General features: G+C 41.3%; 1 protein-coding gene across 1 annotated transcript; it reads right to left on the bottom strand.

Moving 5' to 3' along the window:
• Positions 1-8,892: 8,892 nt before the first annotated feature.
• On the bottom strand, positions 8,893-25,789 carry si:ch73-196l6.5 (riboflavin transporter 2). The gene is made up of 4 exons (XM_039737452.1): positions 25,023-25,789; positions 21,995-23,060; positions 16,016-16,139; positions 8,893-9,807 (listed from the first exon to the last, which is right to left on the bottom strand). Exons 2-4 carry the CDS (start codon positions 23,008-23,010, stop codon positions 9,595-9,597), a joined length of 1,353 nt encoding a protein of 450 aa, XP_039593386.1. The 5' UTR covers positions 23,011-23,060; positions 25,023-25,789; the 3' UTR covers positions 8,893-9,594.
• Between the last annotated feature and the right edge of the window lie 876 nt (positions 25,790-26,665).

Genomic DNA, 26,665 nt, shown 5'->3' with positions numbered 1-26,665 from the left:
AGGCAGGAAACAAACCCCAGGTAGGGCGCCAGCCCACCGCAGGGTTCCCTGTAATTCAGAATTAAATTAAGTGAATTTGAAAATGCTATGAATGCTTTATTTTTCAATTCAAGGAAGGGAGAACTTTTCCTAAAATAAAATTGCTAAACACGATGTGCAGAATGATGTATCAACTGCGCCACAAATTAAAAATCACTTTACACACTTTAATAAGCTGATGCTTTTTCCCTAAAACTCAACGCATTGATGATACTAATGAGCTTTATTCCACCATAAACACAATTGTATAGTTAAGCCTTTCTGATGTTCCTGTTAGATAACCAAGTGCTTTAAAAATTCAGAGGATAATTAAAAATGGAAACTAATCCAGCATTTACTATATTAGTACCATAGTGTAACTGCAAGGAACTTCTGCTCAAGTCACTTGAATCATCTGAAATCAGAGCTTTTAAAATTCCAAATTCAAAAATTCTGAAACTAATCTTGACACCTTGGTGAATATTTACTAATCTGTTATTAAGTTAAGTTAAGTATAAGTTATACAGATCCTTTTGAGTGCAAGAAATTCAACACAGAATTTAAAAAAGAGTATTACATTAAAGGCTTAATTTAGGAAGTGTATCTCCAGGCAAAAGGCTGTTGGAATGTGGAACAAACTATTGAGTTATGTAGTTTAAGAGGGAACAGTGAAAACATTTTAAAAGGAGCTGCAGGAGAGACTTAAAAATAATATAGATGTTATCTAATGTCCATTGGACTAAATGGTGTCTGTTTTGTTGCAGTACTGTCCTAGGGTGACCCTATTCTATATTGAGAGACACAAAGATCTCTTTTTATTATGCAGACCTTTAAAGAATGCATCAGATCCTATCCATAGTCTTTATATGTTTATTCTTACCAGGTTGATCTCTATAGTTAAACATTTCTCCCTTTCTTTTTCACCTATAACCCCAGGCAACTACATAAGAGTACCAGAACAGGCAGGAGAGACATTGTGCCTAAATATAGGCAAAGTAAAAATCCAGTGCGACAATAATACCATTGCCACTGTGAGACCTGGTCCGAACACCATCAGACAGACACCAGTATCAGTACAAAACACACACGTTTATTCTTATAAAGACACAGCACAAACACCGCTAATCACAGGCCTTTCAAACGTCCGTGGGCTGCCTTTCTTCCCTCTGTCGCTGGAGCTTCATCCACCTCCAGCTCATGACTCTTGCTCCCTGACTGTAGGAAGGCGGCCCTTTTTATTGTCACCTGGATGTGCTCCAGGTGCTTGTTGATGAGTTTCCTGCGGCACTTCCTGGAAGCACTCTGGGTGTCCCTGGAAGGTCCTTCCTCCACCGTCCCAGGTGTGGTGGAAGTGCAGATCTCCCAGGCTCCACTGGGCCCCAGTGGGTTTGAGCCTCCTTGCTCCGTCCCCGAGGTCTCCTCATGGTAGCGCTGCTGCCTCACAGTGAGGAGACCTGGGTTTGCTTCTTGGCTCCTCCCTGTTTGGAGTTTGCATGTTCTCACTGTATCTGCGTGGGTTTCCTCCCACAGTCCAAAGACATGCAGGTTAGGTGCATTAGTGATCCTAAATTGTCCCTAGTGTGTTCTTGGTGTGTGTATAAGAGTGCCCTGCGGTGGGCTGGCGGCCTTCCCGGGGTTTGTTCCTGCCCTGCGCCCTGTGTTGGCTGGGATTGGCTCCAGCAGACCCCCCGTGACCCTGTGTTGGGATATAGCGGGTTGGATAATGACTGACTGACTGACTGAATGGTAAAGATAAGAGCAGATCTTCTTTACCCAATTAAAATAAGGGTTGTTTTTATATAAATGCTACTAAGGAAATACTCCAATTACCTTTGGAATTAGGCTTCGTTTGACTCTTTAAAAAAGTTGGAAATAAATGACTGAATACTTAATTAAAGAGCTTTGTTTTTCAAATTGGAAACAAAATGTTAAGTTTATTTCCCAAAGTACTTGCAAACTACTGTATATTTGATGCTCTCTAATTCTCTTTGAATATCATGGCAAGACTTTGAAAGCAAATTCCCTTGAAGGAAAATCAATTAACATCTGTGCAAATCTTTGTGAAATCTTTCTTTCCTTACGTAGGAAGCTTAACATGCTGCTGTGCTTGAATCGGCTCTAATGCTTGAAGATCAAGGCGCAGTATGCTGCTTAACAAGAATAAAGTAAACTGCCAATCAGATTCTTGGCATAATGTTCATACTAAAATGGCCAGTAACGGGAGAAATCATTAATGTTTTTTTCTTTTGACTGAACATCGAGGTGGGCGGCACAGTGGTGCAGTGGGTAGCGCTGCTGCTTTGCAGTTTGGAGACCTGGGTTCGCTTCCCAGGTCCTCCCTGCGTGGAGTTTGCATGTTCTCCCCGTGTCTGCGTGGGTTTCCTCGGGGTACTCTGGCTTCCTCCCACAGTCCAAAGACATGCAGGTTAGGTGCATTGGCGATTCTAAATTGTCCCTAGTGTGTGTGTGTGTGTGTGTGTGCGCCCTGCGGTGGGCTGGCACCCTGCCCAGTGTTTGTTTCCTGCCTTGCGCCCTGTGTTGGCTGGGATTGGCTCCAGCAGACCCCCGTGACCCTGTAGTTAGGATATAGTGGGTTGGACAATGGATGGATGAATATAGAAGTTCCCACAGGAAGGTACTGTATTCAGCATATTAGTGTGCAGTCTGTGGTCAACTGCAATATTTTGTTACTGTTTCAGTATTTGACAACATTTGTGTTACATTATGAACAGAAAAATAGATTGCCATTTTTTTGTCATGATGAATAATGCAACATGCAAATGAATTGAAATGCACTTAATGTCAATTTCATTAACTCTATTTTAGAGCGGATGTCGACTTTTGTCAAAAGGTGGGGCTGACGGTGGTAATCAGCATCTGTAAACGGTTACAAAACCCACCGTTACTTTTTAGTTGGATTCTCTTTGCTAAACAGAGAGTTAGCTTCATTGGTTTGACTGAGATTCCCTGTGCTTGCATGAGTGGTGAGGAGCAAACGACGGCAAAAATGGCATCGACATCTGGCGAGAGTTCGAAGCCAATGCTTAAAGCAAAACAATCCATGGACGACATTTTGTATGTTATCGAACATACAAACGAATGTGAGGTACCAGCATCAGCTGATCAGTCCCCAGCTGATCGCGATGCTGAACAGGAACAGGAAAAAAAGTTTATAATACAAGCGAATGGTGACCACACGATGTGAGCAGCAAACAATGTGAAAAAAAAGTACATGGAAAAAAATATCGTTACTCATGTTGCATTGTAACAGGTGTCTGGTCACACTTACAGGTAATCTAACCTAGACACCATTAAAATGTCTGACTACGCCACCCAGTTTTATTAAGAGACTGAGAACTCCTGAAATTTACCAGTAATAGCACACAGGTTTCTTTAAATTGGGCGGTGAGTAAACACACAATGAAAGACACAACAGTAATTTCAGGAAAAGCAACAGTAACCTCTATTACATCAGACAATAATAAGTACATTAAAAAGATAAATGAACATAAACAAAATCTAACAATACCAAGAATTAATTTTCTTTTTTTAAAAAAAGGAAAACACACAGTCCACACTCTAAAAGTCCATCAAAAACAGAACTGGAGGATACAACCTTTAGTGGTGCAGAGTCCAGTTTGTACACTGTGTTACCCCAACAATTAATCGTCGCACTCTGTTCACTGGACACTCATTTCCCAAAAGAAGTTTTATCAAATCGTGGAATCCCTGTCAGCGTCTCCTCGTCGTTCTTTTTCTCCACTCTGGGCTCCTTGTGTTGCTGTGACCTAGGCACGCCTCACTTCTCGTCTACCAGCTTTGCTCGGTCCTTTCATGCAGCTTCCGTCTCTCGCTGGACCCACAACCGTCTTCTTGTGGAGCTGTCTCTTCCTCCCTCAGGGTAAGTGTTGCCGTTCATGTCCCTCATGTCACACCAGCCACGTACCCCAGTCTGCCAGTGAGCCCCTGTGCTCTCTGCGAATCTTGACAGCGTTCTCAGTGGATTGTTTCTCTCTTTGCCTTCTCCTGCCCAGAAGTTTAAATCTCCTTCAGTCCCTGACATTATCAGTTCTGGACAATCGGATTAAACAGTGGCACATCTAAATTTCCTGGGTTTAACAATTAATGAAAACACAAGTTATCAAAATGTATTGTTACCAACCATTAATGAGTACAGATCTGCTCATTAGAAGCCAATATTGTCAAACATGTTCATTTCCAAGTCAGGTAAATACAGACTTCATCCAAGGAAGGAGCAGTTCTGTTATCACAACTTGGTATTGTTTGTAATCTCAACCAGCCAAAACTTCAAAGTGGTGACTCCTTTGCAATACAGCAAATACCGATATCCTGTAGACAGCCTTTTAACTTCTCACCCCTGGTCCCAACAGTGAGTGCCTAATGGAACCACCCAGTGTACAAAAAAATGTCCCCCTCTGACAGCATAATAAACATGTCAGTTATCCATCTATATGCTCAAACCTTTTAAAGTAAGTGCCTTTATGCTAAATTGTTATAACACAGTTACTTCCTGAATAATCCGCACCAAGCATAAACTGAAAACTAAAGCCTCATGGGAGTGACTTTTTGAACTAAAGAGCTGCCTCTTCATCATTTGTAACTACAAGCTATGTGGGGCAAGTAATTTATAAAAAATATTGTTTTGAGTGGAGTATAGTGGCATTTTGTCAGTCAGTCAGTCATTATCCAACCCGCTATATCGTAACACAGGGGTCTACTGGAGCCAGTCCCAGCCAACTCAGGAACAAACTCTGGGCAGGGTGCCAGCCCAACGCAGGGCACACACTAGGGACAATTTAGAATTGCCAATGCACCTAACCTGCATGTCTTTGGACTGTGGGAGAAAACTGGAGCACCCAGAGGAAACCCACGCAGACACGGGGAGAACATGCAAACTCCACACATGGAGGACCCGGGTCTCCTTACTGCGAGGCATCTGCGCTACCACTGCACCACTGTGCCGCCCATAGTGCCATTTTGTTTTTCATTAATTTTGTTTCTGTTATTAGAGATTCAGTAAGTGACATATCCACTAGAACTATTTTATGTTTCATTTCCTATGATGTTGTGAAGGTGTGGTCCCCGTGTACACATACATGTGATGTCATGGAGCGTGCTCCTGTTGAAGTAGGGCTTACAAGTAAAACACCCACTGTGAAAAACAGACACCTTTGCAGTCAGAACCCTGATTAGTTACTTGAGTTTACTGAGTTTTCTTGTGGCTACACTGGCTAAGATGGCTGCTTACTGCACTCCACGTGAGTGTCATGCTCAAGTTTGCATCCTGGGAATTAGGGGAGATGTTCTGTGAAGGGAGTGCCTTCTGACTGAAGACAACCTGGTTACAATGGTGGCCATGTTTGAAAGGTCAAATCAGTAATGTTTTGCTAACATGCTATGGAATAAATGGGAATTTCATGTAAATGTCATTAGGATCATTAGCTCCCTGTGGGCCAAGTAATGCTACCCGATTTCATCAAGTTATGTTGTAAGGCTGATGTCTCACATAATTTCAATACTGAAAAAAGAGAAACAGGTTATCATTTTTTAATTGTATTTGGAGAGATGCAATACACTTCTTAATGCATAAAGTTTACAACATTTTCTGTATACCATGTATAACAACCCAATTGAGAGAGTCTGGTGAACAAAATGAGCAAAAACATTGAATGACACAAAGGAGCAGAGCATTCACAAAAGCATCTGACACTTAGGGTCATGTAATTCCTTGAAATTTGTTATTTTTAATTTTATTTTTAATTATTTTTACTTGTTATTTTGGGCAAAAATCTGAGTTTTCTACTTTTAGACATCATCATTTCTTCTTTTGACACATCTTACATATTGTTTCTTGCTGCCAATTATTTTTACTGTTATTACATTTGTGACAGATAAAGGGCGCTGTCGTCCCCTTGAACCATCAGACCAGACGCCAGACACCAGACAAAAGTCCAATAATAATATTTATTTCAATTATACAGTGCACAAAGCACCCTCCACTCCACAATACTCATAAATAAATCACAATACTCCAATCAATAAACAATCCTCCTCTCCCAGACGTGTTGAAACCCTTCCTCCTGACTCAGCTCAACCCTGGGATCTCCCATAGTCCTTTTTATAGTCCTTGACCCGGAAGAGTTTTTTCTCTCTGTCCATTTGACTGGTAACACTTCCGGGTCAGATAAAAACTCCTCTTCTTCAACCTGGGAGAACGTCATTTCCTCTGTCCATGTGACTAGGACGCACTTCCAGGTTGTAGGGAAAACCATCGTTGCTCCTCCCTGCAGCGCCTTCTAGCGGCCCCCGTTGTATCCAGTGGATAAAAACTCCATTGTCCATAATTCCCTGCTGGCATTCGGAACACCTCCATGCTGCAGGGAGGGCTCCATCTGGCGGCCTGGGGTTTTGGCCGGGATGACTGGCCAGCCATATATCACACATTATTAAGCAGATATGGTCATGTTCAACACAAAGTGTAACGTCATTACATACCAATTATTCACGGAAATGTGCAGGTTTCTATATGTCCTAGATTTGGGACTTAATTCAAAACTCAATCCAAGTGTGTAGCTTTTTCAATAATCTAGGCTTTCATTTTTGATTCTGAACCTCTGGCTTGTATTTGACTTGTGATGGCCAGTATTTTTGCCTTCCTCTTTTATTTTGACCTTAGCTTTACATACATTTGGCCAAATTATAATTAAAGATCAATGGCATTGACTTTTAATATACAACAACTGGGCCGTAAGGTGGAGCAGTGGTAGCACTGCTGCCACATAGTAAGGAGACTTGGGTTAATATCTGCATGAGTTTAGAGGTGGGGATTGATCTTTTCTTAACTCAATTCTTCTTTTTGTAAAAACTTGATTGTTTTGTATGGATTGTAATAAAATTAATAAAAAGAAAAAAAAAAAAGAAAACATCTGCATGAGTTTCCTCCGGGTGCTCTGGTTTCCTCCCACAGTCCAAAGACATGCAATTTAGGTGGACTGGCAACATTAAATTGGTCCTGGTGTGTGTCTTCATCCTGCGATAGACTGTTTCCCTGTCCATGGGATTGTTCCTGCTTTGCGCCTTCCCTATGATAGCTGGGTTAGACTCCAGCACTCCTGTGACCCTGTTCAGGACTAACCAAGTTAGAAAATGACTGACTGATATAGTACAAGAGCTAAAATAATAAATATTATTTTTAAAATATCCGCAGTGATTTAAGAAGTTTAAAAAAGATTTTCATAACTTCAGATATTGTGTTATTTTAAAATAACTGTTAGCCAATTTTGTACATTTTTAGCTTGAATTTATAACACAAATCTGTACCATTTGACACGTTTCAATTCAGAATTTTATATACAGTAGCTTTTGTTGAGAAGACAGCTATATTTTAACGTGGCCTCCTGCTTCATTATGCATATGACTTTCTGGTATTCTTGCCTCACAAACGATTTTATACTTTCAAATGATATGATCAGTGGAAATATAATTGACATTTTCTGGTTAGTGGCCATCTGTAGCACATGATTTCTGTGCCTTAGAAAGACGACAAAGTAATTATGCAGTAATTTCAAAGCAGATGCACAGTAAAGGAACTGGGATGTAAGCCCACTCATTACGAAAAAATCTTCAATTTTGTAGGTTACAAGACTGGAGAAGTCAAGACTGGGGACATCCCTAGTTTCTTTAAAGCAGTGGCTCTCAAAGTCAGTCCTGGGCATCGAATGTGACGGCAGATTTTCGCTTCAACCAACATCTGTTTTTAATTGATCTCCTAGACTAGTTAAACAAGCTGTTATTTCCCAGTTTTTGTGTTTTGGGGTCAATTTACAACAACAAAACATTTATTTCTTCAGCACATTTTCATACACAGGTTGTGCCTCAAAGTGCTTTACAAGATGTCAAAGAAATAGTTGCAAGCAAAGAAAGAAAAATTTAAATTAGATTTGAATAATAATGAATAAATTACATACAAAAATAAATAATATACATTTACAAAAGATAAATAGTAATTAATAAAAAAGTAGGGATATAAAGAATTCGTTTTTATGTCTCTAAACAGTCCAATTATAAGGTCAAATGACCAGGAAGGACAGAAAAAAAAATCCTTCAAATAAGCTGAAGAAAAAAACAACTGTGTTTGGTAATTTTTTATTAGAATATACCAAGTATTTATGTTTGTTATAGACAGCATTACAAACTATATAGTCCATCCATCCATTATCCAACCCGCTATATCCTAACTGCAGGGTCACAGGGTTCTGCTGGAGCCAATCCCAGCTACAGGGTGCAAGGCAGGAAACAAACACCGGGCAGGGCGCCAGCCCACCACAGGGCATGCACACACACACAGGACAATTTAGAATCGCCAATGCACCTAACCTGCATGTCTTTGGACTGTGGGAGGAAACCAGAGTACCCGGAAGAAACCAATGCAGACACGGGGAGAACATGCAAACTCCACACAGGGAGGATCCAGGAAGCGAACCTGAGTCTCTTAACTGCGTGGCAGCAGTGCTACCCCACTGTGCCACCATGCCGCCCACAAACTATATAGGTTTTGTTTAATTTTTTTTAGATTATCATTCTACTTTTCCAGGGGTTTTGGTTATCTAATCCATTATTTCCTAATAAACATGTTACTGGGGCTGATGCTGAAGTAGTTGCAGGCTTTTAGCATTCAGTGTTGTTTGCCTGGGTGTCTACTCTGCTCTGTTTTTAATTGAAACTATTAGGATACAGTTAAGAGCGCAAACTGATAGGCAAATTATAAAAATAAGTAAAGAGTTACATTTTAAAGCTATATCAAAAATAAAAAAATATTTCTAAATTTCTTGTATAAAAATGACACTGCTATGCTTCTCTGAATACCGGTTAAAGAAAAGAAGACGTCCAACTGAAGTTCTTGTGGCACTTGTGGTTCCCATGTTAGACTCTTGCAACCCCTACCAATAGGCAAAAAAAGCAAATATATATTTTACATTTTTCTTACATGTTCTGATATCTAATAGATGTGCGGAGTGAATTAACAGGTAACTATAACCTGTCATGGTGTCAGTGTACCCTGTGATTAACTAGCATCCCTTCTAGGGTTGGGTCCAATGCTTCAATACATCCAAGATAGGCTTTGGCAACCCACAATCCCGCTCTAAAGTGAAAAGATTCAGAAAAATGAATGGATGAAGGAAACATCAAGCATCTGTAAAACAGTTTAATTAAGAAACTGAACAAACTCGGTGCTTCACATGTATAAGTATGAAACAGCAAGTGGAAAAATTTTAATTTGATAAGTTAAGAACAATGAGAAGAGCAATACAATTTTATTAACAGTTTTTAGTATTTTATGAAAGTAAAAATATTCTTACTATTGTTTTTTTGTGATACATAAAAATCTATAACACATCTAATTTGGCAAACAGCTTTTATAAAGGCAGCTTTGTTCTCATCATGATGGATACATACATACATATTGTGTTTCCAATTTTTTAATTTAAAGTAAACCTTAAGTTCAAAGTGTAGACAGCAAAAAGTCAGCAGCATTCCGTTGTTCAGAAAAGTTATTCAGATTGGGCACTGTGTGTTACATGGATCTCCAGATTTAAATATTCTGTACACGCCAACCAGAGGAAACATTGTCAGAGCTCCCATCATGGATCCTAACTGCACAACTGCCCCACACCACACCAGAGCACTGTGGCCCTCATCTCGGAGAATTATACCAATCATTACTTTCACGTAAGAAAGAAAAAGGACAAAAAGCAGCCAGGATATGACCTAAAAAAAAGAAGTAGACACATTGGTAGTATGATGAATATTTTCAGTGGTGAGTTTCTTTTTAATGTAATTTTCAATAATTCCTAAAATGCAAATGAAAGGAATTAACATCAACTAGTCCTTATCACATAGTATCTTTCATAGTGGGCACTATCGCAATTAAATATATTGTATATAATGATTCTTGGCCATACTTTATGTATCCATTAATATTTTATTAAGTATGCTATAGATAATAATACAGCATTATTAAAATATTAAGACCTTTCTATTGTTTTATATAATCATAAAAAAGCATATAATTAATAACAAGACTACAGCCAATAGCTTCTTATAATAATAATAATAATAATAATAATGATAAATTTCATTTATTTAGTGTCTTTCCCATGCTCAGTGCTGTAATGGATACCTAAATTGAAATGTTACCAAATTATTTAGTACATCCCATGATAGGCATGAAGGGCACACTTAAGAGATTATATCATTTCTTTGGATTGGGGGCATCTGGGAATTTTTAAGAGGAGCAGGGGAATGTCTGATCACCACTGACAGATGGCATAAAAAACTGAGATCGGGGAAATTTTTGGCTGCTGTAGCATTATACATCTTACCTTCGTGAAGGCTTCTTGCTTAGTGTTCCTGAGTTGTATGAATTCTACAAAAAGAGTGTTTAGTGCCTTGCATTTTTTTGAAATTTGACATCTTTTGTTGAAGTATGCTGTTTGGATTATGGCTTTCCAATAAAGATCATTGTTTTTAACTTGTTGTTGTTATGAAACAACCATCACCTTATCGTGGTGGAGGGATTTGCGTGTCCCAATGATCCTAGGAGCTATGTTGTCCGGGGCTTTATGCCCCTGGTAGGGCCACCCAAGGCAAACTGGTCCTAGGTGAGGGATGAGACAAAGAACGGTTCAACAACCTCCAATGAAGAATAAAACTTGGACGACGCTTTCCCTTGCCCGACGCTGGTCACCGGGGCCCCCCTCGGGAGCCAGGCCTGGAGGTGGGGCTCGATGGCGAGCGCCTGGTGGCCGGGCCTGCACCCATGGGGCTCGGCCGGGCACAGCCCAAGAGGTAACGTGGGTCCTCCTCCCATGGGCTCACCACCTATGGGAGGGGCCAAGGAGGTTGGGTGCAGTGTGAGTTGCGTGGTGGCCGGAGGCGGGGACCTTGGCGGTCTGATACTCGGCTACAGAAACTGGCTCTTGGGACGTGGAATGTCACCTCTCTGAAGGGAAGGAGCCTGAGCTAGTGCGCGAGGTCGAGAGGTTCCGGCTAGATATAGTCGGACTCACCTCGACGCACAGCTTGGACTCTGGAACCAATCTCCTTGAGAGGGGCTGGACTCTCTACCACTCTGGAGTTGCCCCGGTGAGAGGCGCCGAGCAGGTGTGGGCATACTTATTGCCCCGACTTGGAGCCTGTGCATTGGGGTTTACCTCGGTGGACGAGAGGGTGGCCTCCCTCCCCTTCGGGTGGGGAAGGGTCCTGACTGTTGTTTGTGCGTATCGCCGAACAGCAGTTTGGAGTATCCACCCTTTTGGAGTCTCTGGAGGGGTGCTAGAGGGCATACCTTCTGGGATTCCCTCGTTTTGCTGGGAGACTTCAATGCTCACGTGGGCAATGACAGTGAGACCTGGAAGGGTGATTGGGAGGAATGGCCCCCCCGATCTGAACCCGAGCGGTGTTTTGTTATTGGACTTCTGTGCTCATCACGGATTGTCCATAACGAACACCATGTTCAAGCATAAGGGTGTTCATATGTGCACTTGGCACCAGGACACCCTAGGCCTCAGGTCGATGATCGACTTTGTGGTGTGTCGCCGGACTTGCGCCATATGTCTTGGACACTCGGGTGAAGAGAGGGGCGGAGCTGTCAACTGATCACCACCTGGTGGTGAGTTGGCTTCGATGGTGGGGGAAGATGCCGGTCAGACCTGGTAGGCCCAAACGTGTTGTGAGGGTCTGCTGGGAACGGCTGGCAGAGTCCCCTGTCAGAAGTAGCTTCAACTCCCACCTCGGCAGAACTTCAACCACGCCCCGAGGGAGGTGGGGACATTGAGTCCGAATGGGCCATGTTCCGTGCCTCTATTGTTGAGGCGGCTGACGGAGCTGTGGCCGCAAGGTGGTCGGTGCCTGTCGTGGCGGCAATCCCCGAACCCGTTGGTGGACACCGGCGGTGAGGGATGCCGTCAAGCTGAAGAAGGAGTCCTATAGGACTTTTTAGTCCTGTGGGTCTCTGGAGGCAGCTAATAGGTACCGGCAGGCCAAGCGGAACGGCCGGTTGTTGCTGAGGCAAAACTCGGGCATGGGAGGAGTTTGAGAGGCCATGGAGAACGACTTTGGACGGCTTCGAGGAGATTCTGGTCCACCGTCCGGCGTCTCAGGAGGGGGAAGCAGTGCAGTGTCAACACCGTATATGGTGGGGATGGTGCGCTGCTGACCTCACTCGGACGTTGTGGGTCGGTGGGAGGAGTACTTCAAGACCTCCTCAATCCCACTAACATGCCTTCCACGAGGAAGCAGAGCCTGGGGACTCTGAGGTGGGCTCTCCCATCTCTGGGACTGAAGTCACCGAGGTGGTCAAAAACTCCTTGGTGGCAGGGCCCGGGGTGGATGAGATACCGAGTTCCTTAAGGCTCTGGATGTTGTAGGACTGTCTTGGTTGACACGCCTCTGCAACATCGCATGGACATCGGGACAGTGCCTCTGGATTGGCAGACGGGGTGGTGGTCCCCTCTTTAAAAGGGGACCGGAGGGTGTGTTCCAACTATAGAGGGATCACACTCCTCAGCCTCCCTGGAAAAGTCTATTCGGGGTTCTGGAGAGGAGGGTCCGTCGGATAGTGAACCTCGGATTCAGGAGGAACAGTGTGGTTTTGCCCTGGTCGCGGAACAGTGGACCAGCTCTTCACCCTTAGCAGAGTCCTGGAGGGTGCATGGGAGTTTGCCCACCGGTCTACATGTGTTTTGTGGACTTGGAAAAGGCATTCGACCGTGTCCCTCGGGAATCCTGTGGGGGTGCTCGGGAGTATGGGGTACCGGACCCCTGATAAGAGCTGTTCGGTCCTGTACAACGGTGTCAGAGCTTGGTCCGCATTGCGGCAGTAAGTCGAGCCCGTTTCCAGTGAGAGTTGGACTCCGCCAGGGCTGCCCTTTGTCACCGATTCTGTTCATAACTTTTATGGACAGAATTTCTAGGCGCAGCCAGGGTGTTGAAGGGGTCCGGTTTGGTGGACTCAGGATTGGGTCACTGCTTTTGCAGATGATGTTGTCCTGTTTGCTTCATCAGGCCGTGATCTTCAGCTCTCTCTGGATCGGTTCGCAGCTGAGTGTGAAGCGGCTGGGATGAGAATCAGCACCTCCAAATCCGAGACCATGGTCCTCAGCCGGAAAAGGGTGGAGTGCCCTCTCAGGGTTGGGGGAGAGATCCTGCCCCAAGTGGAGGAGTTCAAGTATCTCGAGTCTTGTTCACGAGTAAGGGAAGAATGGATCGTGAGATTGACAGGCGGATCGGTGCGGCATCCGCAGTGATGCGGGCTCTGCATCGGCCTGTCGTGGTGAAAAAGGAGCTGAGCCGTAAGGCAAAGCTCTCAATTTACCAGTCGATCTACGCTCCTACCCTCACCTATGGTCATTAGCTTTGGGTAGTGACCGAAAGAACGAGATCGCAAATACAAGCGGCTGAAATGAGTTTCCTTCGCAGGGTGTCTGGGCTTTCCCTTAAAGATAGGGTGAGGAGCTCAGTCATCCGGGAGGGGATCAGAGTAGAGCCGCTGCTCCTCCGCATCGAGAGGAGTCAGATGAGGTGGCTCGGGCATCTGATCAGGATGCCTCCTGGACGCCTCCCTGGTGAGGAGGAGGCCCCGGGGAAGACCCAGGACACGCTGGAGGGACTATGTCTCCCGGCTGGCCTGGGAACGCCTTTGGGATTCTCCCGGAAGAGCTGGAAGAAGTGGCCGGGGAGAGGGAAGTCTGGGCTTTTCTGCTTAAGCTGCTACCTCCGCGACCTGACCTCGGAGAAGCGGAAGAGGATGGATGGATGGATGGATGTTATGAAATGATTCCTTATTAATTTTTGCAAGGCTTTGTGTTATTTTTCTTACATATATTGAACACCACGGCAGGATTTTCAGGTGTAAGGAATTCAATGATGATGGTCATTTTTGATTTTAATAGGTAATTATAGTTATGAAAATTCTTTTGTGATGTTTCCATTGCCATTTTGGTTTGGTTATGGACATAGCTATTTTAGGATTCCAGCTGTCAAAATAAGGCTTCTGGTTGCCAGTGGCATATTCTTCTAGGTCAATATCTGATGTCATTGATGCATCAGGTTAAAAGGTTGCCAGTAAAGACCTTGCTTTATCCAAGATTATGGACAAACCACAAAACTTTGCTTAGCAGTCCCTTCTTAAAATTCTTTACTGGTTACAAAAGAACTTTTGCTTCTGTTTCTTTGACTTCCATTTTTGATTCATGTTCTCAGTTTTGTTGTTAGGCTTCTGAACTTTGTTTTTCGACATGTCTGTCCTTGAGGTCATTTTCATCATTTTTTGGTGCTTGGCCCATCCACCCATCCATTATCCAACCCGCTATATCCTAACTACAGGGTCACGGGGGTCTGCTGGAGCCAATCCCAGCCAACACTGGGCGCAAGGCAGGAAACAAACCCCAGGCAGGGCGCCAGCCCTCCGCAGGCTGCTTGGCCCTCTTTAGCAAAACAATTGTGGATCTGAGTTTTTCAGTTTGCCCCAGTGTTCAGTCTCCAGTGATTTACAGGGTGGTGGACCTGTAGATCAGCATTTCCTGATGAGGGGTTGAACCATATGTGCTCCTGTTTCCATTTGTGCATCTCATAGGTGCTCTTCTGTCACTTGTTCCTCAGTCTCCTACTTTTCACTTGAAAGTGGAAACCGTCCACTGACATATGTATTCAAGTAGAGCAAGCTCTGCATGAGTGTGTGCACTATACATGTGCTTGCATTAAAGTGAACCTCTGCACAGAAAAATTTATCTGCATTAAGTCTATTTGTCTACTGCTGGCAATAAGCACAGCTCACAACAGTCAGTCAGTAGTTGGTAGTAATGCCACCACAAAAATAAATTCTTTAAAAAGTGATTAGTGTCTCCAAAATAACACCTGAAATACTTTCATTTCGTTTTCTGCTTTCACTAATATAATAAAATACATATGGTATGATGCACTCATTTGTTTGCTTTGTACACTAGTCATTTTTCATTCAATATTATTGTTTTCACAGTTTCATTTACTGTAATTAGGGCAGTATTATATACAGTAGTGTGATTGTTTTTGTTGGTGGTTTTGCATTAAAGGTTATGCAGATTTCATTCATTCAGCATTCACCATTGCAAGGGAAATTAATAGAAAAGTCAGACACTAAGTTTTTACTCAGAATGTAGTTTATTGAGAAGTATTTGGTTAATCCTGAAACTAAAAGCCAGTAGTGGCTTAGATACATGTAATGCCAGTAGTTTCAAAATAAAAGTAGCATAGAGCTGCACACAGAGGATGGCCACATTACCTGCGCTGAGAATGTCTTTGCAATTAGCTGATGCCTCTGCAATATATAACTTTAGAGTCACCACGCATTATGTATGGTGAAGGTTTAACTAGTGTTTCTGTTACAATGAGTAATATCCTGAAATAACATCAATAATAAAAAATAATGACATGTATCAGTAGAGTGAATAAAATACTATTTTATTTTACAATATTATACTTAAAATCCAAGGATTGTGGTGTCTGAAAGAGCTTTCATAGGCATCGGATTTCAACTGATATATAAAAATATATATATTATACAGTTATTAGCTGTGGAGGGTCTTTGGCTAACTGTAGTTTCTATTTCTTAAATACAAAATCTTCTACTCTACAGAATCCTAGGTTCATGTCCTGGCCTGGTCGCTGGTCTGAATTTTGCTCTTTTCCTCCTGGTCTGCATAGGGTCTAAAGGATTTTTAATTGGTGGCTCTATGCTTGTTCAATGTGAATGTAGGTGTACCCAGTAATGGACCATTGTCCCGTATGAGGTTAGTTTACACTGGTCTCCCAGTACTACTAGAATAGTGTCCTGCTCCCTGTGGTCCTGAATTTGAAACATGGAGGATTAAATTAAATGGAGGAATTAAAAACAGTAAAGAATTGATATATTCCGATTAATTAAAGCAGCAGTACTTACAATTAGTGTGGTCCCTGTGTGTCCATGTATTAATACCGGGCAGGGGCTGAGTACAGCCATCGCCATGATGTAGGAGCCAATTGTGGTACCAGCTAGGGTTAGTATTCCCAACAGCAGCAAAGACCTAAAAGGTATAAGTGTATCGAAAGAGAAGAGAAAGACAAATGTAACACCCATAGTAGAGAACAACATAAACAACAGAAATAAAACCAGGTCGAAAATGATTTTTTAGAGTTATTCAGTAATGAGTCAATGAACATTGAAATAGGGTGTGAACTCCCCCACTCCTTCTGTCCCTGCTTCCACCTGGCATTACCAATTTCCTGACGAATAGGAAACATCAGGTGAAACTGGGGAAACCCACCCCTAGCCCCCACACAATAAATACTGGTGCCCCCAGAGATAGTGCTCTCCTCACTGCTCTATTACCTTAGTACTAATGACTACACCTTAAGGACCCCTCTGGCAAACTCCTCAAATATGCTGATGACACCACCATCATTGGATTCATCAGAAATGACCTTTTAGTGTGTTCAGAACAATCTGGGGCTCAAAACTGTGCAGATGACAGCAGATAGACTTCAGGATGTGTCCCCCCAATATTACCTCCTCTCTCCATATTTAGCAGTAATGTGTTTGCTCTGGAAACCTTCATATTTCTAGGATCTATAATCAGCCAAGACTTGAAATGGAAGACAAAGATTCCATCATAAAAAATGCAAAACAGTAGATGTACCTTCTATACAGCAATCATCGAGTCTGTTCAAAGCTCATTCACCACAGTGTGGATTGGATAAGCAACTATATCATTCAGGGGCAACTGGGCTACAGACAACTCAGAGAAAACACAAGTGGGCGACAGACAACTCGGCGAAAGACAATCCGGCGAAAGGACAACTCAGCGACATCCTTTACCAGTTAGGTAATAGTTAGGTTCAAAGAGATTTTTTAAAAATATTTAAATGACAATGTAGGGTGTCGAAAAATCCACAGAATCACCTGCTTTATGAGAGTCCCAATACGTTGAGAGTATGTCACCTTTTGTATTCTAAATATCGTTATCATGCGATTACAATCAATACAATTTATATAAAGGATTAGCAATTTTGGTTGCAGAAGATAATGTAAGATAGAGTTTGTTCCACCTGCAGAATAAAGTTTGTTCGTCAATTATATAAATTTACTTCCAACATTTTAAATCACGTTGTTATTTAAATATTGTAATGTGCCTTCCCAGACGGGCAAATGAATCTCGCAGGCAAATGGTGGTAATTATCAAAAAAAACTAATCAGTGTTTTTTATTCATTTTTTTTTTCTTCTGACTTCAACAAGCTGAAAACAATGTAGTCAGGACAAGCAACAAACACTCAACTCCAAAACCCAACCCACACACAAGTTAAAACACACTCTTCCCCTTTCTTTTTTCAAAAGTCACTCCTCCCCAGCACCCCAGAGGCTGTTTTATTAAGAGTGGCAGTTGTGTCTTTTCCCGCCCCTCTTTTTTTCTTTTAATTATTTAGAACACACTGCCTAGTGGCAATTTCTTTCCCAGCTCATTACAATATAATTAAAAAATCTCTTTGAACCTAACTATTACCTAACTGGTAAAGGATGTCACCGAGTTGTATTTTGCCAAGTTGTTTCTTCGCTGAATTGTCTTTCTCCAACTTGTCCTTTCACCGAGTTGACGGTCGCACAGTTGCCACCGAACCCAACTATGTATGAAAAGAACAGGCTACAACGGATAGTCCGATCTGCCAAAAAGATTACTGGCACCAGCCTTACTGCCTTATAGTACCTTCTCTATTCCATTAGTCATGAAGGGGAACATCATCATCAATTCCTCACTTCCATACCACAAACTCTTTGAACTTCTCCTGTCTGCTAGGTGCTATACACTAAACTACACCAAAACAAACAGATATACAGTAAGAACAGTTTCTTTCCAGAAGCCATCAGCCTCGCAAATGGTTCATTCAGTTGTTCTTACTGAGTCTGGGCACTTCAAAATATCTTGCAGTATTCTTACAGTACATATAGCTAATGCTTAATTATTTATTTCAGTATTTTTTGAACTCCTTGCACTTTGTTTGCATATGTTTACATTCTATGTCTTGTATTTTTCTCAGGTGTGTTCTTGCCAGTTTTGTGTAAGTCTGTCATGTACCTATAGATGGAGAGTCATCAATAAATAAACAATCATGTGAGCATACTTGGCTAATACATGTTTTTAGAATATTAATCTTTTGGTTTTGGTATTTTGGACAAACAATTTTGAACTTGTCTGAGACTCTTTATAGTGTGTAATTTTGGTGGTGAGTATTTTTATTACTTTTTACCTTTTTTGTTTGCTAGTTTCTGTTTAAAAATCTCTTTTTTTCTTTCTCAGTAAAATTTTTCTATATTTGTTTTTGTTATTGTAATATTTTGTTCAATAAATATGTTTAAATACCTTTAGTGGTTTAGGTTTTTTGAGACGGTTTTTGTACAGTAGTTTTGATCTTCCTTCTGTTCTTATTGTAACATTCAGCCAAGTATGCACATCAAATCCAGCATCAGACAGTACAGCAGCACTTACCTCACAGTACTGTCTTCTTGTCACTGTACCTTCTGCGATGAAATGTGTATTTCTTCTCCATGTTGGTGAATATGCATTTCTCTTCCACAGTCCGAAGAGAAGCAGTTAGATTGATTCTATCCATTCATCCATTTCCTGATTAGCTTAGTTCAATGTTAAAGGATGTTCATTCCTGCCCTAGAGGCACTAAGTGTAAAGTAAGAACTATCATTGAATAGAGTGCCAGTCCTTTCAGCCACAGGAATTTGAGTTCAGATTCTGGCACAGTGTACCTGCAGAATTTATGCATTCTACCTCAAACTGCATAAACTTTCTCCAGGTACTTTAGTTTCTACCCAAATTATTTTATTTATCTTGTATAACCGAGATATCTCCATGGCACCCTTCTTAAATAAGCAGGTATGTGATAACATACTTTAATACTGCCACTGCTTTCTGGAACTTAAAAGTGAAGTAAGAGTGCACATGGGTAGTATGTTGGCATGGTGGTAAGAGCTGCTGCTTCATAGTTTAGACCAGGTGTGTCAAACGCAATGCCTGTGGGCCAGGTCTTGTGCTTGCTTAAAGCAACCAACTTAATCTATATTCAAAACATGTTGCATATTGTCTGTGATAACCATTACATTTCTCAAAAGTACACCTGACATTACAATGCATCTCCAGTGTCCACTCATGCAGCACTGTGGACTGCAACTGCTAAACTGTAGTTTAAATGGAAACTGGCTCCTTGTAATGACCCAACAAGAAAAGGGAAAAGAATGTGACACTCCACTTCTGTGTTTTACATGGTGCCAAAGATATGACAATCTCATGAAGGACATTGTAGCTTGACTTCACATGTCTTTGCTGCCACTCTGTACATTTTTTTTAAAGCTACGCAAGGGTAAGGACTGGCCACCATTCCATGTCATATCTGACTTTTACCACACCCAACAACCTTTTGTCTTTTCTATTTTTATGATTATTGCATGAGTTTAGAAAACACATTTGGCTTTCCACTCATATTAAATTTGATCACTATCCATTTTTGCCCAACTCTGAATGTCTTGTGTGAGTGTATCAACAGCACATTTCAACCCATTTTTTAATGTGTACAAGTGCCATCTAATTGTGAAATATTTTAATGTAGGTGTACTCATAGTTTCAAGATAGATGCAAAGCAGTATACTGTATATGATTGTGATGAGCAGAGAGGTACCTGTGTGTCTTGTTTTTAATTGATATGTTCCAGACGGTGTTGGCTATATTGTGTTATATTTGGCCATCAATACAGTTTCAACACGGTCTCATTAGAGTTTGCATATGCTCCCCAAGTCTCATTGGTTTTTTTTTTTTAAGGTTTTCCAATCTTCAGCCCACATACTTAGCACATGCTTATTTAAGTTCATTGCCAGCTGTAAACTGACCCAGAATGAGTAAGTGTGGGCGTTTTTTTAAGCCTACTTAAATTGTTTCCTGACATGCCCCCTAAGCTGCCAAGGTAGGCACCAACCTGAGCATCGGTTCTCAGTTGGCAGATGGATGTAAAAATGCATTTAGTCTTTGCTAGTGTCTACCACACTTCAAAGTGTTTTTTACAGAGAACATGATGTGTTTTTTGGTGACGTTCTTTGCGGAATATTTTCCTAGAAATCTGCTGCACAGCCAGCTTAGACAAAATCTTTTTTTCACAGTGCCCCATGATGCTTTCTGAAGCCAGTGCAACATTACAATGCTACAGCTGGCAGTGTTTGATGGGACAGGTACCCCCCAGCCCCAATTATAATTTATAATGCTGGTCCTAGTAGTGCACTAAAATTAGCACAAAACTTGTGAATATGTTTAAACACAAAATGAACATGCAAAAGGAAACATGAAATGTGTCAGTGTATTCACTTATTAACTCTTTCAGGGCTGATGTCAACAATTGTCGGAATTCAGGGGTAGAGGATGGTAATGGGCTGTAAACTGCAACAAAACTCACCTTTACATTTTAGTTCGACTCTCTTTGCTATAAGGAATGTTACATAGCTTTGTTGATTTAACCTCGATTCCCTATGCGTGCGTGAGTAGCGAAGAGCAAACAACCTCTAAAATGGCATTAGCATCTAGCGAGGGGCCAAAGCGAATGTGCAAATTAAAATACACCATGAACGTTTCATGTATTATTGCTGAATCGGACTCTGGAGATGGATATCAAAAATGAAAGTGAGGTACCAGCATCAGCCTATCGGTCCCCAGCTCATCGTGGTGCTGAACACGTTTGTGTAGCTGGTACACCTACAGCAGCGTTCACCTGGGAGGACCACCACTTATGATGACAAGAGGTACAAACCATATTGTGTCACACTGCGTCTGCCACCGCTGCCCACCTGTTGTGCAAAGACAGCCAGGCTGCCAGCCCACCGTGCATTCCTGCTGACCAAAGAGGTGCCCCCACGCAGCCACTGCCTCCAGAGATGATGAACATGCATCAACAGCAGCCACAGCATGTAGCAACAGATATTTTATGTTGATCTATGTGGGACACCATTGCTTTGTGTGATTTTCAGAAAACTGAGTTTTTCATAAAAATATTCAGCTCTCAAAAAGTTAAAGGTAATTTGTATGGAATTGTATTCAACCTGTGTGTAATATGTGAGCCTTGTTTCTTTAATAGTATTACCCAGAGTGTAGTGCAAGTAATGAAAACAGAAAGGAGTAAAGAATCCACATACATTTGTGTTGTGCTTATTTGGTAGCAGCAGCAGTGACCGGTCAAAAGCATCAGGTAAATATAAAAACAAACTGTACTTTCCAGTTCAAGAAAGGTGAATTCCTAATATGAAATGAAGGCTTAGTGAATTCATTCTTCTTGTCAGCAAGAAATGTTATTATTCTAATATTTAATTCTAGCAATTTTATCTCAGGGGAGCACAGTGGTTAGCACTGCTGCCTCATATCAGGTCACATTTTTGCCCACAATAATTGGTCCAGCATAGTTAACAGGCATTTCTCTAGCTGTCAGGGACACTTAAAAGAGCATCGTACCATTATAATCCATTCAAAGAGGTTCAGTTTCACTTTCCCCATTGACTTCAATGCATTTTGCTGAGTTCCTGAACATTTTCATAATTTTGCAAAACACGAGGCAAAGCAAACTGAGTGTGTTTCACTCGTCACCAGTCTTTATAAAGCTTACCGATGCTACCAAAATAAGAAATGCTTAGCACAGTTGTACATGTGATATTAAACTTGGCCATCATTAGCAGTCCTAATATCTAAATGAAATGTACCAAAGCCTCTCTTTTCAGCGTATGGCAGACTGCCCAGCTCTATTGTTTCACTTTCTTGAGAAAAATAGGGAACTGCATGCACATTTTAGGCAAAAACTCAATTTTACAGGGCATTGAGCATCAGCAATATCTTAGCAAAATCTTACCTGTTGGGCATCCACATGGAGATAAAGCAGGCCAGAGGATTAGCCAAAGCAGCAAAAATGGCTGAAAGGTGGTAAGCATTATTACCATATGGGAGACAAGAATAGGACTGAACAGAAGGTAGAACTGCATTGGTCAATGCGTTTGCCCAGGCTAGTACCACAAATATAAAGAGGACCTGAGACCAGCTGTATCTTCCAGTGCCAAATCTGGTTTGTTTTATAGGTTTGCCATCCTCCGCTTGGGTGATCATAGGTTTGTGTTCTGGTTTCCTGCTGTTTCTGGCTTTTAACTCTCTTCCTTTGGTAATATCAGTTTCATAGCATTTGGCAGATTTATGCTCTTGCTGAACTAAGGGGAGATAATTCAAAAGTAGGAAAGCCACTAAGCATACAACCATCATTAAACTGAGAAAAAAGAAGAAGACTTGAGTTGAAAAGTTAGCTGGCTGGTACCAGGCCTGAAGTTGACTAGTTGTTGAGTTTTCTGTACTTCCATTGACTCTTTCTGTATGGTTAACACATTGGACCATTCCGACTCCTTGAATAATGGCAGCAGTTCCTGGTACCAAGCCACTGAATCCTTCACCAACAAAGTATGTTGTAAGGTACTGAGGTTTGAGACGCATCATGAAAGGAAGAAAAGTCACAGACGATGTGCAGTCCACTATTGAAAGGAAGAACGCGAGAACAAGAAGAGCCACACTATGCACACTGCCAGCAACAAAAAGAGTTTCCTTCCAGAAAAAAGCCAAGAGGAAACTGGCAAGAATACCAATTCCAATAATTGTGTAAATGGCTGCCAGTTCATTTAGCATCTGTGGGCGGTACCTGTGCATCAAGGTGACACAGAGAGGACCCACGTTGGCTACCTGAATGAGCACAGTAAGGTAGGAAGGGAGATACCAGCCTTCAGGGATTTCTGGAACAATCAGTGGAAGCTCTACCCACATTCCATTGATAGCCACCCATGAGCCCATTCCAAACAAGCAGGAAAGAATATGGATTAACAGAGCCATAGGTTTATAGTGTTGACTGGGGAACAAACAATATGAAGTAGAGAGAGTTTCTGAAAAAAAAAGAAAGCAAATCATTACTTTGAATGAATTACACCACCACCTATAGTCAGAACTGTTGCCATGTGCCAGGTTGGGTGAATGGATTCATGTTGTTTGCACCAAATTCTGACCCCACCAACTGTGTACCTCAGCAGAAATGTAGATTCATTCTGGGCTAAGTTTTTCCATTCTTCAGTTGTCCAGTTTTACAGCCTCCGCTTCCTGTTCTTGGCGGACAGAAGTGGAACTCGACATGGTCTTCTGCTTTAGCCCCTCCACTTCAAAGGTTTAAAGTGTTATTCATTCTGAAATGTTTTTCTGCTCACCACAGTTGTAACATGAGTTACATTAGCCTTTCTGTCATCTCAATCCAGTCTTTGTCATTCTCCTTTGTCCTGTCTTATCAACAAAGTGTTTCCATCCACAGAACTTCCACTTACTGAACATTTTTGTTACACCATTCTGAGTGAACTCTAGAGACTGTTGTGTGTGAGAGATCAAATCAAGAGATCACAATATTTTCTCATTTTGCCGTGTGATGTGAACAGAAACTGAAGCTTCTGACCTTAGTCTGTGGAATTTTGTACCATGTGCTGCTTCCCACATAATTGACTGTTTAGAGAATTACATGCATAAGCATGTGTATTCCTAATAATTTGGTCAGTGAGTGTGTGTGTGTATATCATGCTCATATTCACTCACACATTATATATGATGCACATATATGTAGTTTTCTGAGACACAATGGAATTTTTTTTTTTTTTGTTCTTTATTTCGCCTTATACAATTTCTTGTATTAGAAATTTGTTAGTTTTCGCATACTCCTTGGGGTCAGAGCGCAGGGTCAGCCATTGTACAGTGTCCCTGGTGCAATTGAAGGTTAAGGGCCTTGCTCAAGGGCCCAGCAGAGTAGGGGGGAGTGATGGGGATTCGAACCGGCAACCTTCTGGATACCAGCACAGATCCTTAGCCTCATAGCCTTTAAATATAGTACTAAAATACTTCATAATAAATCACAGTTTTATTCAGGAATCTTAAAATCAGTATAGTGGCTTTATTTAAGCAAACATCAGACAGTGCTTAATGACCAAAAATTAAAATGTAAAAATCTTTAATAATCCTTTATGTACATACTTTGACATGTTATTATTTAATAATATACTATACTATATATATATATATATATATATATATATATATATATATATATATATATATATATATATCCATCCATCCATCCATTTTCCAACCCGCTATATCCTAACTACAGGGTCACGGGGGTCCAGCCGACACAGGGCACAAGGCAGGAAACAAACCCCAGGCAGGGTGCCAGCCCACCACAGATATATATAGGTTTAAATTGTAAAAAAAAGGATTATGGTTAACACAATGCATAGTGTGTTACATTATGCTTTATTTTTTATTTCAAAATTGAATCTATTTTATTTTTAAATTACACTCTTGTCTAAAGGCTGGCTCAGAATTTCTAGAGATATAAAACAGTAAAATAAACATAGAAAACCATGCAACATGTACTAATAATCAGAAGAAACAACATAAAAAAAATCACTACAGTACTGTATTGCTGATATAATTCCAAATCTATTAAGTTTATACTTAAATGTTTTATAAATAAATGTTTGATAGTAAGGGTCATGTGTTTAAAATGAATGCTTCTGTCTGCAAAAGTCTTATGTTATGAAAAAAAACACTGTAAACAGCAATAACCAAAGACTCAAACAAACAAATGAGAAATAAACTAGAAGACAGAGATTGTATTACATTGTGATTGATTTTCCCTTCCAAACATATGCACAGTCGTGAAATAACTGTACACTTTCAATCCTATCCTGTTTGTCTTACTTTCCCCTTACAATAATTACATTAAAAACGCAACTTCAAGAGGACAGTGAGACTGACATTTGCAGCATTTGAAATGTCACAAAGTCAGAAGTAAAATGAGCAACACTTACATAAGAGCTGTCGATTAGGGGCTCCCTGCAGCTTCCGTAATGTCTAAAAGGGACAGTTTTCAACAATTATATTTTTATTGCTGAGTGGGTGTGTGTCGCATAGCCAATCAAAGACGCTCTTATTTCAATACTCTGCACATGCAAATCTTTTTTTCTGGTACATTTCACACAGAATAAAGCTGTTACATTTTAACTTTGTAACCCTTTTCAAGAAGTAGCACGCTTTACCCACTCAGCACATATCATCTGATTTCAAGGGTATCATACACACAAAAATATCTGTCTTGGAGTTAATGTGGGTGAAAAGTCTTATTTTGAACCTCTGCCACCATTGAAATTAGTTTCTCTTTACTTTCAGTTTGTAATGCTCCTTTAGTCATATTATTCCTTTAGTGCCTTTCTTCCTATCAATCTGATGGTGCTTCAGAGAAGTGAATATATTTCAGTATATGAGATTTTAAACCTTACTAGGACTTTTATAATTAAGCCTCATTTACACATACAGTATAAACCCCTTTTCACCTCTCCTTGCAAGTCAATGTAATACACTTGCTTACTATGTGTAATAAAACCAAAACACCCTGGCAAAAGTGTCACACTGAATGGGGAGAGCATGTGATTTAGAGATATTCAGTTATCAAGCCAGGATCTGAACCCAAGGCTCTGAAGATATGTGGCAGCAGCACTAGCCACCATATCACCCCTGAATATGGAAGTATTATAAAAATGCCTGGCAGCATGGTGGTGCAGTGGGTAGCGCTGCTGCCTCACAGTTAGGAGACTCAGGTTTGCTTCCCGGGTCCTATCTGTATGGAGTTTGCATGTTCTCCCCATGTCTGCGTGGGTTTCCTTTGGGTGCTCCGGTTTCCTCCCACAGTCCAAAGACATGCTGGTTAGGTGCATTGGTGATTCTAAATTGTCCCTAGTGTGTGTGTGTGCGCGCCCTGCGGTGGGCTGGTGACCTGCCTGGGGTTTGTTTCCTGCCTTGCGCCCTGTGTTGGCTGGGATTGGCTCCAGCAGACCCCTGTGACCCTGTAGTTATGATATAGCAGGTTGGATAATGCAAGGATGGATAAAAATGCCTGTAGGTTGCAATTAATGCTTTAATTTAAACAACATTATTCAGGTCAAAAAGCCTGGTCACCCAGAGGCACAATATAGTTATCTCATAGCTTCAGTATTCTGGGTTCAAATAGCAGCTATGTTACGGTCTGTGTTGAGTTATAAGGACCTCCCCATGTCTCCTGTGGTAAACTCTGTGCACTTTAATTTTTCAGATGCATCCAAAAGATTCACATGTCAGGTTTGAATATTGATATGCACTGGCTTCCTTCCAAGGTTGTTTTTTAATGTTTTTTATTCATAAGATCAATTTTTTTTATTTATAAGATCAATTGAGGATATCTTGGCTTTCAGAAAGCATTTGGCAAGGTGCCACGTGAGAGGTTGGGCATTAAACTAAAAGAAGTAGGAGTTCAGGGTGATGTTTGTAGATGGGTGTAAAATTGGCTCAGACACAGGAAGCAGATAGCTGTGGTGTGAGGAACCTCATCAGAACTGGCCGATGTTAAGAATGGTGTTCCACAGGGGTCAGTGCTAGTGCTGCTGCTATTTTTAATATATGTAAATGATTAAGATATGAA

Source organism: Polypterus senegalus, chromosome 15, assembly GCF_016835505.1.
Source record: "Polypterus senegalus isolate Bchr_013 chromosome 15, ASM1683550v1, whole genome shotgun sequence".
NCBI classification, from domain to species: Eukaryota; Metazoa; Chordata; class Cladistia; order Polypteriformes; family Polypteridae; genus Polypterus; species Polypterus senegalus.
Note: the sequence above shows the minus strand (reverse complement) of the source record. Positions and strands in the feature narration are given on the sequence as shown.